This window comes from Mus caroli, chromosome 1 (genome assembly GCF_900094665.2).
Source record: "Mus caroli chromosome 1, CAROLI_EIJ_v1.1, whole genome shotgun sequence".
NCBI classification, from domain to species: Eukaryota; Metazoa; Chordata; class Mammalia; order Rodentia; family Muridae; genus Mus; species Mus caroli.
In genome coordinates this window covers 30,870,147-30,886,969 of record NC_034570.1, presented here as the reverse complement: position 1 = coordinate 30,886,969, position 16,823 = coordinate 30,870,147, and the positions used below count along the sequence as shown (strand labels likewise).

The 16,823-nt window shown below is 42.9% G+C and overlaps 1 protein-coding gene across 2 annotated transcripts in view; it reads left to right on the top strand.

Moving 5' to 3' along the window:
* The window catches only part of Uggt1 (UDP-glucose glycoprotein glucosyltransferase 1), a 106,929-nt gene that overhangs the window by 8,420 nt on the left and 81,686 nt on the right, over positions 1-16,823 (top strand). For both annotated transcript variants that reach the window (XM_021176550.1, XM_021176559.1), the window contains exons 2-5: positions 1,440-1,575; positions 6,008-6,090; positions 9,294-9,424; positions 15,474-15,586. In XM_021176550.1, coding sequence (XP_021032209.1) covers positions 1,440-1,575; positions 6,008-6,090; positions 9,294-9,424; positions 15,474-15,586 — 463 coding nt within the window. The remainder of the gene's footprint in view (positions 1-1,439; positions 1,576-6,007; positions 6,091-9,293; positions 9,425-15,473; positions 15,587-16,823) is intronic.

The following is a 16,823-nucleotide window of genomic DNA, read 5'->3' as shown; positions in this document are numbered from 1 at the left end:
CCCACCATAGCCTAACATAGCCTAACCAAGCACCAAATTGTTTAGTACTGGCATCTTCTCATCCTCACGGCCCCACCCAGAATTAAATGCTAACCCCCCCCCCCCCCCCGCACCCCCAAACAGGGTTTCTGTGTGTACCAGCACTGGCTGTCCTGGAACTGGCTTTGTAGGCCAGGTTGGCCTGGAACTTACTGAGACCCACCTCCCTTTGCCTCCTGAGTGCTGGGTTAAAGGTGTGCATCACCCTGGCCTTTTTATTATTTATTTTTTATTTTTGGTTGTCCAGGCTAGTAAATCTGCTTTCAGCCCAGCTTCCTAAGCAGCTAAGATTACAGGGTTGAGTCACCTGGCCTGAATTTCACTTTTCTTTGTGAGGCACTGGTGAGGAGTGGGCACGCTGCGGTAGGCAAGGGTTTCACCCCTGAGCCACTCTTAGATGGGCTCAGGATGCTGACTTGTATGTAGCTCTGTGGTGGGGGTGGGGTGGGGTGGGGTGGGGTATCTGATTTAGGAAGTTCTTTGACTTTGGACAGTGGTCTGGATGCAGATGTCAGTTTGCTTGGAGAGGCTGCGAATGGGAGGCTCTGTGCCACTTCCCAAGGAACTTGTATTCCCTCCTTTGTAGGTGGGGGCTGATGGCATGACAAACTACTGAACTCTTGGCAGATTGCAAATCCAGGCTTTGAGTTGTTACTCTTGAAACACACTACATTGTTTTCTAGAGCTTAAACTGCTGCGGCTTCTGACAGTTGAGTTCATTGTCTTCCAGTTTTTCGGCTACAAGTCCTCAGTTGAGGTGTGGCAGCTCTGTATTCCCCTCGCCTCCTGAAACTCCGAGGGAGGACTTAGGCTTGCATCTTTCAGTTTCTGATAGCATCAGAGCCCCAGGTACTCCTCGACTTGGGGTGTAGTTCAGTGTTTGCTTCTCTGCTCACAGGTACTCTCTCTGGGTCTGTTCACAATTTCTTTCTCCTTTTCTTAACACTAGTGGTACTGGATAACTGTCCCGATGACCAAAATGTTACCTATCACCTTGTAAACACTCTGTCTCCAAGTCTGTTTCCATTCTGAGGTAGCGGGATTATGACTGTAACGCACCCCTCCTCCACTGGAGAGCACGATTCAGCCTCCAGTATGACTAGTCATTTACAGTCAGTCTTGGTGTTGTTTACCCTCGGACTTTATGAAGTGGCATGCAGCCTGCTGTGTGACCAACATCACCCTTCAGAAAGGGAAGTGGTACCCTTGCAGGAAAGGCTGTAGCTGACCAGCCAGCTTTAACTCCCGATTTTCTGACTTTCCTCTGCACAGGCCATCCTGGTGTTACGTGCTGTTGGTCTCAGAAGTATATGTTTCTGTTACCCGTGTCTCTAAGTAACAACATTTTGTGCTTCCTCGTGGCATTTGAACGATACCTTCTTTTCTTTTTCCCTGTGTAGGGCTCGGTTACAACATGGGACTCCTGATTGCACTGGCCTTACTGTGCCTGTTTTCCTTAGCAGAAGCCAATTCAAAAGCCATTACCACCTCTCTCACCACAAAGTGGTTTTCTGCTCCACTGCTGCTGGAAGCCAGGTAAGGAGGATTCTTTTCTCAGGATGGAATTCTGTAGACCTTGGGTCTGCAGTAAAGGGATACTCTGTTCATTCGCATGTGTTAACTGTCCGTAACCGTACCCACTGTGCTCCGTACGTGCGCGAGGATGCAGACTCTGCCTGTCAGCTGCATAGGCAGGGTTAGGGACATTGCACACAAGAACAAGACTCTAGGAGAGGAAAATGGGGGTGGAGGAGGAAGGGGCTGAAGAACCCACCAGGTCTTCCTGTTTAAAGACGCTCCTGTTCTGCTTCGTAATCCCCCAAATCTGGACACTTCCTTAAGTTTAGAGGTTTTATTATTATTACTTTATTTTTTACTTATTTTTGTAGTAAGTCAGATCTTACTAATTTATATCAGCATATATATAAATTTTAGGTTTTTTTGTACCACATAGTATTCTATTCCCTTGCATAGCTATGTTTGTCCTTGACGCTACATAAGCCAATAGGGTGAAGATCACACGCCTGTAATCCCAGCACTTGAGATGTTGAGGTAGGAGGATCAGGGGTTCAGGGTCATCCTTTGATTATATATAGAGTTCAGAATCAGCCTGTGATACATGAGACAATGCTAAAAAAAAGTTACCATGAAGCTGGGAGTGGTAACGCATCTGTAGCAGCAGCTAAGATGGGAGGATGGGTAAGTTATGCAAGCACTATCTGAAGACATCAGCAGCACCCAGCAGCATGGCAGTGAGAAATCGGGGATATAACTCAGTGGTAGAATGCTTGCTTGCCTGCCAGGTGTGAGCCTGTGTTCAGTCCTGAATGCTGCCCTGCCCCCTCCTCCAAAGATAGATATAGCCACGAGTGATGGTATACACTTCTAAATCCAGCACATGGAGGGGCTTAGGTAGGAGAATTGTGTGCTTGAGGCTGGACTGGACCACATAGTGATCCTTTGACACAAACAAATAGGCTATAAATTAATTATATAAAATAATTAAGTCTTAAATTGATAAAATATGTGTTGAGTGATTTTTTTTTTTTTTTAATTCTTGGGTTTTTGTTTTCTTTTGTCTTTAAAGACCAGGGTCTCATGCATCACAGACTTGGCTCAAACTTACTTTGTAGCCAAGGATGACCTTGAACTTGTGATCGTCTTGCTCCTATCTACTCAGTGTTGGGATTGTAGCCATGTGCTATCAAGCCTGATCATGCCTGGTTTATGTGATATTGGGGATAGTGAACCCAGAATTTCAGCCATGCTAGGAAAGCACTCTTAACATCTGAGCTGCATCCCTGGCCTCTGGAGATATCTTAGGACAGACACACGCCCACAGAGTTGAGAAAGCACGTCTGAAACTGTCAGCTCTAATTTCTCAATTTTTTTCTCCGGTTTCTTTGATCACAATTGATTAAGTAGGCTATGATGTTTGCTTCACCAGGTTCCTTATTACAACATCTCCCCATTTCAGGGCATCTCTGGCAGTTTACCATTTTGAGCTGTTACTTTCAGGCCCCTTCTCCAGTAGGTGTTGGCAAACAGGTTGTCAAGGTGATGGCCCATCTGAAGGAGCTCCCTGTATTTGAAATCACTACAGTTACCGCTACAGTTTGCTGAGGGCACCGTTCTTCCCTCCTGTCTCTGATGGTGGATTCCACACTGTCTCTGTGGATGAGGATGTACCAGGGCATGTGGCTGTTCAAGATCTTGTTTTCCTTCTGTCTAGCCCTAAGGGACCTACAACATTCGTGTGTATAATTTTAGATGTGCCTGATAATTATGAAGGGATTTTAGCGTCATGATTGTTCATGAAATGATATATACATTTAGTTGAAGTAAAATCTTGAATATTTTGAGCAGCTATAGTTACTATTAGAAGTATGTAAATAAGTATTATTATTAAAATTGAGAGCAACAAACATTTATTGTCAGATATTATAATGGCCAAAGGCTATTGAATGATAGAGTTACTAATGAGTTACAAATCAAGTCTACTTGAATTTATATTGACTACTAGTCTAAGAAAATAAGCTTACCACCAGATTCACAGATTCTGGAGGACAATCAGGTTGCTTGTAGGAATACACAAGTCACCCTGCTCACAGCTCTCTCTCTCTCACTCCTCGCTCACAGTATGTGAGGGACAGAGTCTTGCTATATAGAGACTAGGCTAACCTCAAACTTGTGATCCTCCTGCCTCTGTCTCCTAATAATACTTATTGGGATTGTAGGCATGAGCTGCCAAGCCCAACTAGCTCCCTTTTTATTTTGTCCATAGATGAAGACTTTAGCAAGTTCCTAGCAGCTTGCTCATTTGGACCATGGTTGTAATCAGGGTGGTTGTGAGCAGATGGCTGTAGTCAGGGTGACTCTGATCAGGGTGGCTGTAGTCAGGGTGGCTGTGAGCAGGGTGGCTGTGAGCAGGGTGGCTGTGAGCAGGGTGGCTGTAATCAGGGTGGCTGTGAGCAGGGTGTCTGTAGTCAGGGTGGCTGTGACCAGGTTGGCTATGATCAGGGTGGCTGTGAGGACTTGCACCTGAGTAAGGGTTCTAGGTGCACTGAGAACAGACCCACTATGGGTGTCTTTCTTACTCTTCCATTCCTGTGTTAGACTCATCCTGATTGATCTCCACAATAGCAAAGGAGACAGAGAGGTTTGGGGTATTTTTTCCCCTTAGTTTTCTGTATATGAGGACTTTGTGTTATGATGTTTTAAAGGTATTTGTCAATAAAGAAATGGTGTGTGTTCTTTGCACGTCACTCTTGTAATTCATGATTAGGACTGGAGGTGGCTTTCTTTCCTAGGTGCTTCTGTAGATTGTTGGGGCCCTAAGGTGCACACCCAGTGCCAGAGAGCATTAAGGTCCCATCCTCTTCTTCTCCAACTGAAAAGCAAATCCACAGATACTTTTACTCACTGGCATAGGAATACAAAGCTAAATACAACAAAAGAAAAGGCAGATTTAATTGTACTACACAAAGGATACCATTATATGTAATAGCACCTTCTCTTCTTTTCTGGATTACTTCAATGGCTTTAACAGTATTAATGAGACGATTGCGATGTTAAACCTTTGCAGTGGGATAGAAAATGTGTTTCAGGAAGCTTGCTTGTGATTGTGTGAGAAGGGTTTAGCCCGTGTGAGTGCTTGCATTGTTTGTTTGTTTGTTTTTAAAGATTTATTTATTTTATGTATATGAATACACTGTAGCTATTATCAGACACACCAGAAGAGGGCACCAGACCCCATTACAGCAACCATGTGGTTGCTGGGAATTGAACTCAGGACCTCTGGAAGAGCAGACAGTGCTCTTAACCACTGAGCCACCTCTCCGCCCGAGTGCTTGCATTGTTATTGCTGTTGAGTATTGTATTTTTCTTTTAGCTCATGAGTTGGTGGCCATGTGCATATTGTGACTGACTTCTTATTATCTGTTTTTTTAGAGTATAAGCTATTCTAAGGCCACTCTGTTTATATCAGTTATCAGACAGCCTAGAAAAATATAAGTCTCATGGAGGCACTGAATTATCTGTTAATAATAATGGGCAAGTCTTGAAACCCATTTTCAGAGAAGCTGTGCATTGCCAGTAACTGTTTCTAACTTTCCCATATTTCTGTGGCTAGCCGTGGCTAGAGTGAGAGCTGTACATCCCGGTGTTGGGACGGGTTAATGGGCGGGCCTTGCTGTGGCTGGGGACACTGAGATCTAGGTCACCACCACACTGGGACTGGGCTTCAGAGTGATCTTCCCCAGTTTACAGGAGTAGTTCAGGCGTGATGTGCATTTCACTTCAGGAACTTGAAGCCTCTTGAAGGAAAGGAAAGTCAGAAACTTTAAGGTCATAGTGTAATAGTAAAAGAGGTTCTTACATTTGCTTTCGTTAGATGTGTACTGACTTTAAGCTAAAATTTGATGATCTTGAAAATTTGTTGTTTTAGATGTTAAAAGCTTAACAAACTGCCTTTATCCTTCCAGAAATTGTTCTGGGGTTCATGTTTGCTTGGGAGAACCTCTAGCTAACACATTTGTTCTTCATAAGATCTCTCAGAAAGGATGTGAGTGGAACTGCACTAGAATGGCCAGTTCCTAATTCTGCTGTCATGGCTGATGAGTTCTGCTAATGGCTTTCATATAAGTCATTTGTACATTAGGGCTTCCCTATTATCATAGCATTTTTATTGTTCTTAAGAAATAGCTACTGAGTGAACACATTATTATGCTGCTACTAATAGCTAAGGAAATAATGAAGCGTACTTCCCATTAAGAAAATTCACATTATGTATAAAGATGCATACTATATATATATATATATACACGTGTGTGTGTGTGTGTGTGTGTGTGTGTAAAAGCGAAAGTTCAGACATTTGGGAATGTAAATCTCCTTTTATTCTCTCTAGTAATATAGTTTGTGTTGAAAGATTTTATCGTTTCATTGCTGACATGTCCCACTTTTCTCCCAGTGAGTTCTTAGCAGAAGACAGTCAAGAGAAATTTTGGAGTTTTGTAGAAGCCACTCAAAACATTGGATCATCAGATCATCACGGTAAAATTGAAGCCAATACTTGTTTGACTTTGTGGTCTGGGGAAATGTTATAAGAAAATGGTTTTCTGTATATAATACATGTAACATGGCAGCTAATAGAACACTTTTTCTTTAATGACTACAGTTGCCATGGTAGGAAGATTGATTTTAGCCCAGTGCATGGGAAACCCATGCTTTGCCAGTGGGCTATTCCCAAACCCTCCTTCCTGATTTAGACCAACACATTATTTATTTTCCTTTTGAAGAGATGAGGTCTCGCTTTGTGAACTGGCTGATTATACAGTCTTACTGCTTCAACCTTTTGAATAGCTGGGGTTATTGGCAGATACCATTGTGTGAGCCACAAATCATTTTGTATGTGCACACAGTTTGTAACTGTGACTGCAAACCATTCTTTTTTTCCATTGCCTTTGCTCTGTTGTGCTCTTTTGTTAATGTGCTTTGGGACTACTTAATGGAAATACATTTTATTGTAGATCATTTAGTATTAAGTTTATCTGTCTGTTTTGGTATGAACTAATTACACAACTGGTCTGTTTGTGTTAAGTGTGTTATCACATGTTTTTTGAATGCCTCCCGGTCACTGAATACTGGAGAGTCAAGATATCAAATTAAGATGTATCTTATATTGCTCAGTTTTAGTTTATGGTGTGCTTTCTTGAACATTTCTAACACAAAAGATGTAGTGTAGGCTATAGACATTGCTAGCCAAAGATGCTGATAGAGGAGATATTCACACCACCTAATGGTGTTCTGGTCAGGGATGGGCCACGTACACGAGAGTGGTGCCATAAGATGCCACAAGATGCCACCCAGTGAGCTCTTAGTTGTCATGATTTGGGTAAGTGTACTTTATTGATTTACCTAGTACCAGAGTCACCTGATGGTGTATTGCTCTGAGCATATCTTCCTTCAGTGACATATGACTGTCATTAAAATATTGAACACCACACGGACAAGTCTTGCTTCTTACAGGATCAGAAATGGTTGGGAACTGACTACTGTTAAGTTAAGTGGAATGGGTTACTTTGACATTTTTGCTAAAATAGCATTTCAATAGCCATCTGAATTTTATAACAGGAGCACACACAGATTTTGATCAGCATTCGTAAGTTTTAGACACCTAGTCATGTAACTTAGAATGAACGAGAATTGTTTATAACAAATTATTTCACAGAGCTGGAAACACAGCTCAGTGGTGATGAGTGGGCGTGGTCTTCAAGTGACCTGAGTTTAATTCCCAGCTCTCATTTCCAGCAGCTTGCTGCTACCTGTGACTCCAGCTCCAAGGGGATTTGATGCCTCTGGTTCTGAGAGCAGTCATGTGCATGTTCCAACACACACACAGACAAACACATTACTAAAAACAATAAGACAAATCTAAAAACATATTTAACTTTTATGATTTCATGTAATAAATGGGTTAAAACCTCAAGTCTTAAAATGAAAAAAAAATTTTTTTTTAAGATTTATTTATTATTACACATAAGTACACTGTAGCTGTCTTTGAACACACCAGAAGAGGGCACCAGATGTCATTACAGGTGGTTGTGAGCCACCATGTGGTTGCTGGGATTTGAACTCAGGACCTTTGGAAGAACAGTCAGTGCTCTTAACCGCTGAGCCATCTCTCCAGCCCAAAAAAATTTTTTTAAAGATTTATTTATTATTATATCTAAGTACACTGGAGCTGACTTCAGATGCACCCGGAGAGGGCATCAGATCTCTTTACGGGTGGTTGTGGGCCACCATGTGGTTGCTAGGATTTGAACTCAGGACCTTTGGAAGAGCAGTCAGTGCTCTTACCTGCTGAGCCATCTCGCCAGCCCTAAAATGAAATTTTAGTATAAATATTCTGGATAATGTTACAGGGATGTGAATTGATAAGAGCACGTTCATTGTTTCATTATTCATAGTTCTACAATCTAAAGATTGACATTAATTTCTGTGAATATTTTGAGGTATTTCTTTTTCTTTTTTTCACATATGATGATGCTAATGTGATATGGAAACTTTTATATTCTGCTTTTAAAATGTAAATACTGGGTCTAGGAAGATAACTCAGAGACTTAGGCACTTGCTGTGTGAGTGAGCCTGATGGCCAGCGTTCAGATCCTGGATCCCTGCAGAGCCAGACAGACACGATAGCTACCTGTCACCTTAGCACTCGGGAGGCCTGAGAAAGGGATCACCAGAGCCAGCTGGCTGGCAGCTGCACTTGGCAAGTTCCCGGGGTCATGGAGAGAGCTTGCCTCAACACGTAGGTGAAGAGAGGTTGAGAAAGATGCTTGGTTTTGGGCCTGCATACACATGTAGACGTGTTCATGTCTCCTTGAAACAAGTGTGTCCATACACATACATGCGTGTACAGCACACTCAACATGCCAACTCAATGTTTTTCCAATTGAAGACTTTAATTATTTTAATTACTCATATAGCTCATACTGCAGTCAAAGCTATATAAAAACTTAGGTGTCTGTTTCTTGTATTTTCTTGCTTGCTTTTGAAAGCCATTTAAAACATTTTATTGTATTTATTTTTTTATACTACACTAACACCGCACATGTACACACATGCACACACATCTTTATGTCACAGTCTTGGCACAAATAACTACTTGTTATGTAACAAGTGTTGTACCTCTGCTTTTCATTTACTGGAGGATTCATGTTTGCACACAGGTGTCTTTTTCTTCTAAACAACTTTGCCTAGCTTTTTTGATTAAATGCTTACTATCATTTTATGACACTATCGATATCTTATAAATCTTGTTGGGCTCCTTAGTGTTTCAGAGCACAGATAGATGTCGTCGCCCCTGCCCATGGCGTTCAGTCAGTAATAGGCACTTTGATAAATGATGTGGTAGACAAAGACATATTCTGGGATCCGAGCAGTGATGTAGCTGGTCTGTGCAGGCCGAGTAGAGAAGTCTACTTTCTCGAGTGAGCGATCTCACAGCTGAGCTCTTCACAGGACTAGGTCATCTCCGTGAGTAGGGAAACAGCAGTCCAGGAAGACAGCTTAACACAGAGGGAAGAAAGAAGTGTCTGTCTGTTCTGGGCCTCAGTGAATTCTTGTCACTTGACACAAGTTCATGGTGGTACACTGAAAACAGTTCACCCTCTGCGCCTTCACAGCACTGGCTTGTGCTTTATGGCTGTGGTGGTCATGCCTGTCTTCCGGTCGCTGTGCTTCTTCCACAGATACTGATCATTCCTATTACGATGCCGTGTTGGAAGCTGCGTTTCGCTTCCTGTCCCCTCTGCAGCAGAATTTGTTGAAGTTTTGTCTCTCTCTCCGTTCCTACTCAGCCTCAATTCAAGCCTTCCAGCAGGTAAGAAGACCTCACGTGTCTAGGGGACAGTCTTGTAGGGGCTTGGCATGGTGATTTCGTTGCGTGTCAGACATTTTTTTTTAAATAATGAGCAAAACTGATGTTTTTAAAACATTAAAGTCAACCGGGTGGTGGTGGCGCACACCTTTAATCCCAGCACTTGGGAGGCAGAAGCAGGTGGATTTCTGAGTTCGAGGCCAGCCTGGTCTACAAAGTGAGTTCCAGGACAGCCAGGGCTACACAGAGAAACCCTGTCTTGAAAAACCAAACCAAACCAAACCAAACCAAACCCAAAAACATTAAAGTCTTTAAATCTTAGATGTTTCCTTCCCTCTCTGGTTTGGGGATGGAACACAGGCCCTTGGACATGTAGACAAATTAAGAAATCTGACTACTGAGTCACATCTCCTCATCAATCACAATCACAGGTAAATAAATTTTATTTGACTTTTCTTGCTTTGGGACTGGACTTGGATATAAAATTTTTAAGGAATGATTTATACTTATTTTTATGTAAGAAATGAAAAGAAAATTGTTACAAGAAGGACAACCAAGTACTGTTAGGCAAGACTGTCTTGAAGATGTAATCTTGCTAGACGGTGAACCTGAATCTAGTCAGAGCCTCTGGATGTAAAAGCAGAAGTTTCAAGAGATAGGAAGTATTAGGCAATGTCAAGGGGATGTAGTACAAACATGTAGGATCAGAGAGCCATTTTAGTAAAGTGATCTGGTTTACTCTGGATAAATGAAAAGGCAAAAGAAAAAGACTTCAAAATGTCAGTGCAAGGATCTTGTTTGAAGAGAGGGGCAGGAGAGGACCAGATGTATATATATTAACTAGATATTTGTATGAAAGAAATGTGGATTTTTTAAAGCTATCCTATATTATAAAGCAAAACAGGGAGAGAAGCCCACTCAGGGCACACAGAGCGCATCACTGTGAGGTGAGCACCTTTGTATCGTTCACCAGGCTAAGATGTGCATCGGCTGCTGCCGTTTACGCCCTCCATGTACACTGTCAGAGCCACTGTTGGCCTCCAAAAGGAGCCATGTGGCCATTTCCTGTCAGAATCACCTCTTAGAGTTTTGTTTTTATATTGTTTTATTGTCCAAGAATTTACTATATAGACCAGGCTGGCCTTGAACTCACAGAGATCCGCCTGCATCTGTCTCCTGAGTGCTAGGATTAAAGGCATGCACCACTGTTTTTAAACTGGGTTATTTGTTTTCTTGATGCCCAGTTTTTTTAGTTCTTCTATATTGTAGTTTCTGTTCTCTACCAGGTTATATACTTGGTAAAGACTTTGCCCATTGTGTAGGCTGCCACGTTGCTCTCGGTTGATGCTGTCTCTCTGTTTCTGCTTGTGGATCAAGATGTGAGCTCACAGCCGTTCCTGCCACTGTACCTTTGCTTCTCCATCACAGGCTCTCAGTCTAAGCCCAGTGAGACACTTCCTTCATAAGTTGCATTGGTTGTGGTAGTTTGTCACAGAAATACAAAAGTAACGAATTCACTGGCCCTGACCTTGGTCGGCTGTGTAGCTGCTGCTGACCTTGCCTATGCTAAGCAGTACTCCATGCTTGAGCTACATCCTTGGGCTCCTATATTAATATTATAGGGAACCACAAACTGCTTTGCATAGTGACTGCCCCATTTTTACTTTACACCCACAAAGTTCTAGTTTCTCTGTCTTCCTCACTACTTCCTTAGTTTTTATCTTGGACACTAAGGGTGAGATGTGTAGTCACATCTTGGTTCTTCTATTTCTTTCCCTTTTTTCCTTTCTCCTCTTTCTTTTTAAACAGGTTCGCTTATACAGCCCAAACCATCCCAGAATGGTAGATGTCGTGCCTCAGCCACTAAAACCTGGGTCCTCTGCAAGAGCAGTAAACTCTTTTGACTCCAGTGACCCATCTTTCCAGCCCACAGATTGCATTTTTTCTCTTTACTCCGGCTGTATATTTATGAAATGGTTTCATTGACTGTAGCAGTATGCTTTACTGTGTTAGTAAGTATTAGCCTCCTGGAGAGGTGAGGCTATTTAGATTTAAGTCAAATCAAGCTAAAGACAGACTTTACTCCCTCATTTGCACCGGCCATGTTCACCTGCCCAGAAGCCACATGTGGCACGTGGCTGTGAATTTCCGCAGTTGATGCAGGTGACTTCTGTGCCTAAAGTAACCACCTGGATGTGCAGTTGGTGTGAGCTCCCTTTTATTTCTTATAGTAATTAGTTGGTTTAGTCTGGGCTTTGAATTAGAGACACGTGTGTGTATGTGTGTGTGTGTGTGTGTGTGTGTCTAAAGCAGATGTCAGGTGTCCTTAGACCTTCTGTATAGAAGTAGACAGTCTTCCTGACCTTGGAGCTGGCCTTTTGGCTAGTCTGATTGGCTGGCTTGTTCTGGGGCTCTCCTACTGTGTTGGGCTTAGGTGGGGGCCGTGCTCACATGGCTTGTTAGCCATGTTGTTGTTTTGGAATCTCAACTCTGGCCCTCATGTTTTACTCACTGAGACATTTGTTCGCCCTATAGAGATTTACATTCATTTTGATGTGTGCTTAATTTTTCTTACCTTTTAGAGATTAGCCTAGCTCCCTCTTCGGTTGGATTTCTGTAGTGCTAAGGAAATACCTTAGTGTGTTCCTGAGAGTTCCTGCTTGTTCTCTTGCATCTAAAAGTGGTGTTAGTGGCACACGTCTCGACACTCTTAACCCCAGAGCTGCCTCTCCAGCTCCAGCCTTCTGTGCTTTTGTGTGGATTTTTCTCCATTACCTCTGTCCTGCTGAATTTTCTACTTCAGAAGTTTCTCCTTAACATGGGGCCGTGTCTTAGAAGGGAGTCCTGGCTTGGGATTTCTGTAAGAAACTGAACAAGTTTACTGTCTCAGCACCTCTGACCTTTCTGTGGGAGCCTGCTCCCTGCCTGATGCTAAGAGTGGACAGAAGGTGTTGGCCTTCAGTGAAAACTGTTGTCTCTTCTTTGGCTTGGCTGTTTCAGGATCCTTACCTCTTGGTTTCTGTGCTAGTCCTAGACTGGCAATATTCTCTCCTCTGCCTTCTGATTATTGAAGTTACAGGTGTGATGAGCCACTGCGCCTGGCTTGTCTCTCTCTCTATAGAATTTGTACTTAAATCAGGAGCTTCCTATTATTTTGTATTTCACCTTTAATTAGGACAGCATAGTTTTACCTTGGCATTTTACTTTTGACATTTATTTTATATATATGAGTGTTTTGCTCATTTCTGTGTCTGTGTACCATGTGTGTCAGGGTCCTGTAGATGTCAGAGGAGCTGTCAGGTTTCCTGGAACTTAATTTGTGCATGGTTATGGACTGCCATGTGGGTCCTGAGAGTTGAGCCTGAGTGTTCTGCAGGTGTAAGAGCTCTTAACCTCTGAACTGTCTCTCAGGCACCAGTTTCATACTTTTATTATGAATTTTAGGTTTTTTTTTTTTTAACCTTCATTTCCCCTTTTTGTCCTCTTCTCTTCATGGAACACTTTTCAACAAATCTCTGCTACTTCTGTGTCTCTTTGAGTGTGGTGCACTGAGTTCTATTAGAGCTTCTTCCCAGAGCGTAGGTAGGAAGTGATTTATTGGAGCAGGGAAACTTCATAGTCCGTCCATCATTAAAGAAAATGTCACCCCTCCACCAGCAGCCCCTAACTGCCAGTAGTCCTGGGAGTTGGGGGTGAGACCTTGTGGCTCTTCCTTTGTCCATGACAAAGTCTGAAGGATGTAATCATGTATAGATGTGTGCAGACAGCCACAGCTGCAGTTAGTTTGAAACTGCCGTCTGTCCAGAAGAAAGACTTCTTTTTCTGCACATTCCCTGACTTCTGGCTCTGACATTCTTTCCGCCCTTCTGCTTCAGTGTTCTCTGACCCTTGGGAGAGGTGGTAATAGTTGTCCCATTTTGGGCTGAGTCCTCTGACATCACCTATCTTTGGCACTTTTGCCAGTGATGGGTTTCTGTGGGAAGTGCTACTCACTGCAGTCAGAAGCATCTCCAGCGATGGCATGCGCACACACTGACCTGCGGCTATAAACATGCATGAATATTTAGAATGTAGTCTGATCCCACAAAGTAGTAATAGTAGGTTGGCTCCTAGGATTCTCCCAGATTTACAGAACCAGACACAAGTTACTTTAACCTTTGGAGTGGCCTCAGGTCCAGTCATTGAGAAAGTGGTTGGTCACTGCCGTGACATCCATGTCACTAGTAGGACATCTTGCCCCACAGGTCATCATTGTAGCCAAAAAAATTCACATCTGAGCAAGACTGTTGATAATTTTCTTTCTCAGTAGGCTGCATAGCATATTCTAGCAGTGTGAAGGCTAGCCTGTAGGGAGAAAGCTGCTAGCTTAGCTCCAGTTTGATTCTCTTTGTCCTGTGATCAACATGTGTAGTACCTGTAGAAATAGAATTTTTTTTTTTATAATTTTAAATTATATGTGCATACATGCATGTGTACGTGTGTGTGTGTGTGTGTGTGTGTGTGTGTGTGTGCGCGCGCGCGCATGCACATGAATATAGGTTTCCACAGTGGCCACAGTTGTCAGATCCTTGTGCTTAGAAATTGAACTTGAATCCTCGGCAAGAGCAGTATGTCTGTCCTAACCATGGAGCCATCTTTTTAGCCCCAGCAATGGGATGCTACCATCAAGACCTGGTGGCACCACGCTCAATGGCAGTAGCTTCTATTGTTTTGAGGGAGAGACTCTTATGCTTCTCTGCTCGGCAGTTCAGAGGGAAACAGTCCACAACCTGCACTGGAATTTTTCTTTAATAACCCAAGACTTCTGGTAGAACTGCCCGACTCTTTCAAAAAGAAATGCAGTTTTTAAATAAGCTTGTATGATCATAGGTTTCCATTCTCCTTTCCTGCCCGCCTCCCTGTGTAGATCTCTCTCCCCAGGGTCTCAACCCTGCCCCTTCACCTCTGACCCATCCTACTATCTCACCTCTCTCTCTTGGCCCCTTCCATTGCTCTGCCATTTCTCAACACTCACTGTCAAACAGAACTTTTTTTTTTAAGATTTATTTATTTATTATATGTAAGTACACTGTAGCTGTCCTCAGATACTCCAGATTTTGTTACGGATGGTCGTGAGCCACCATGTGGTTGCTGGGATTTGAACTTGGGACCTTTGGAAGAGCAGTCGGCGCTCTTAACCACTGAGCCATCTTGCCAGCCCCCAAACAGAACTTTTAACAATTGACATTGAAAATTTTATTATGTATTTACTTATTATTTATTTAGTGTACATGTGTGTGTGTGTGTGTGTGTGTGTGTATGTATGTATGTATGTGTGTGTGCTCGCGCATACACTGTGGAGGTCAGAAGACAGCTTGTAGCAGTCAGGGGACCCCTTCTTCCATGTGGATCCCAGGGATTGAACTTAGGTGGTTAGTTGGCATTTTAAGGGGCTGAAGAGATAGTTTAGTTGGCAAAATGCCTTTATATTGGGGTATAGTGGCCTACACTTGTAACCCCAGGGCTAGGAGTTAGGGGGACAAACAGGGAGATCCCTGAAGTTCATCATCTGTTCATTTTAGATGAGCTGGTTCAGCTGAGCTTCAGGTTCAGTGAAGGAGGGTATCTCAAAAATGAAGTTGAAGAATTAATCTAGAAAAGATACTCCAGGTTAACTTCTGACCTCAGCATGCATATCCACATAGACAGGTGCACACACAGACAGACAGACAGACAGACACACACACACACACCCTGACATTTTGAGCCAAGGGTTTTTGAAGGTACAAGCTGGATTCCTAGATGTCTTTTGATAAGTGTGAGAAAAGATTGACATGTAACCTTGTCTTGCGGGATTTTAACACTAGTACTGAGCTGGGGTGATACAGGAGGAACTGAGTAACAACTGGAGCTCTGGCTTGGAATGCCCTCACCACCTTGGCCCACAGTGGGAGTTCAGCAGGTGATCGTTTCTGCTTTATCGATGGTGGACTGTCATTTAACTGCATGTTCATTACAGCATACATTCTGTCTTGTCTTTGATTAGAATGTGTCGTATTTGTCTTCCTGACAGATAGCAGCTGGCGAGCCTCCACCAGAAGGATGCAAGTCGTTTCTCTCAGTGCACGGAAAGCAGACTTGTGATCTGGACGCTCTGGAGAGCCTTCTGCTGACCGCCCCTGACAGGTCGGTTGTGTTCTTCATCTCAATGTGCTCTATCACATGCACTCTGAGTTGAGTTTTGTTTTGTTTTCTTCCTTGTTTGTTTGTGTGTTTCAGATACTCTCACTTGGTAGTCCTGGCCTAGAACTAGAACAGACCAGGCTGGCCTCAAACTCATAAAGATTGGCCTGCCTTTCCTCCGCGGTGCTGGGATAAAAGGCATATGTCTCTATTGACGCCTGGCTGATTTTTGTTGTTTGTCGAGAAAAGGCATTGATTTGTGGTCCAAGCTCATCTTGAACTCAGTCTTCCTGCCTCAGCCTCCCAAGTGCTAGGCCCATGAACATGTGATACATGCCTGGTCCTCTGAGTTATTTTACTTTACCATCTGCATGTATTTGAGAATGGCTACTAGCTAGAGACTAACCAGATGTGAACACCAGCTCCATTACTTAAAGTCGTTTGTAAAATGATGAAAATTAGTTTGTTTTCTCATGTTTCAAAATTAGAAGTACTTGATATTCCTGTTTTATCGCGTGATTTTTTTTTTTCTGAGAGATTTAATGGCTTTGTTGTTAGCTTATCAAAGAATACTGTCTGTACAAAAAGCTGGCACATGAAGTAGCAGAGATTAATAATAATGATATTATTTTAGGATATTATGACCAACAACAGACAGTATTTAAGCGATATTACAAACTTGATTTGAATAATGAAAGTACAGTTTTCTTTGTGTGAGGAGGCTGAGGTTTCCAACAGTGGACACTTAGCACAAGTATGCATCTGGCTGGCTGGAGTAGCAGCCTCTCTGTACCTGCTCTAGGCCATGTGATGATGGCTCGCTCTACCAAAAACGTTAATGGGATTTTTGGTTGTGGAAGTCTTGTGTAATGATATTGTCAGACCCATAACAAATTCTCTGCCCAACACATGGCACTAGTGTCTCTCTCTCTCTCTCTCTTTTGAGACAGAGTTTCTCTGGGCACTAGTGTCTCTAACTCAGAATGACAATAGTAAAGTCACTGTATTTTCAGATAGCTCAGTGTCAGTGTGTGGGTGGATATTTGAGAATGGCAGCATGGTAGAGCAATGCTTTCCTGGGTGGAATGTAATTGGAGGCCTGGCAGTGGTGGCACACGCCTTTAATCCCAGCACTTGGGAGGCAGAGGCAGTCGGATTTCTGAGTTAAAGGCTAGCCTGGTCCAATTTGTCTTAGGGTTTCTATTCCTGCACAAACATCATGACCAAGAAACAAGTTGGG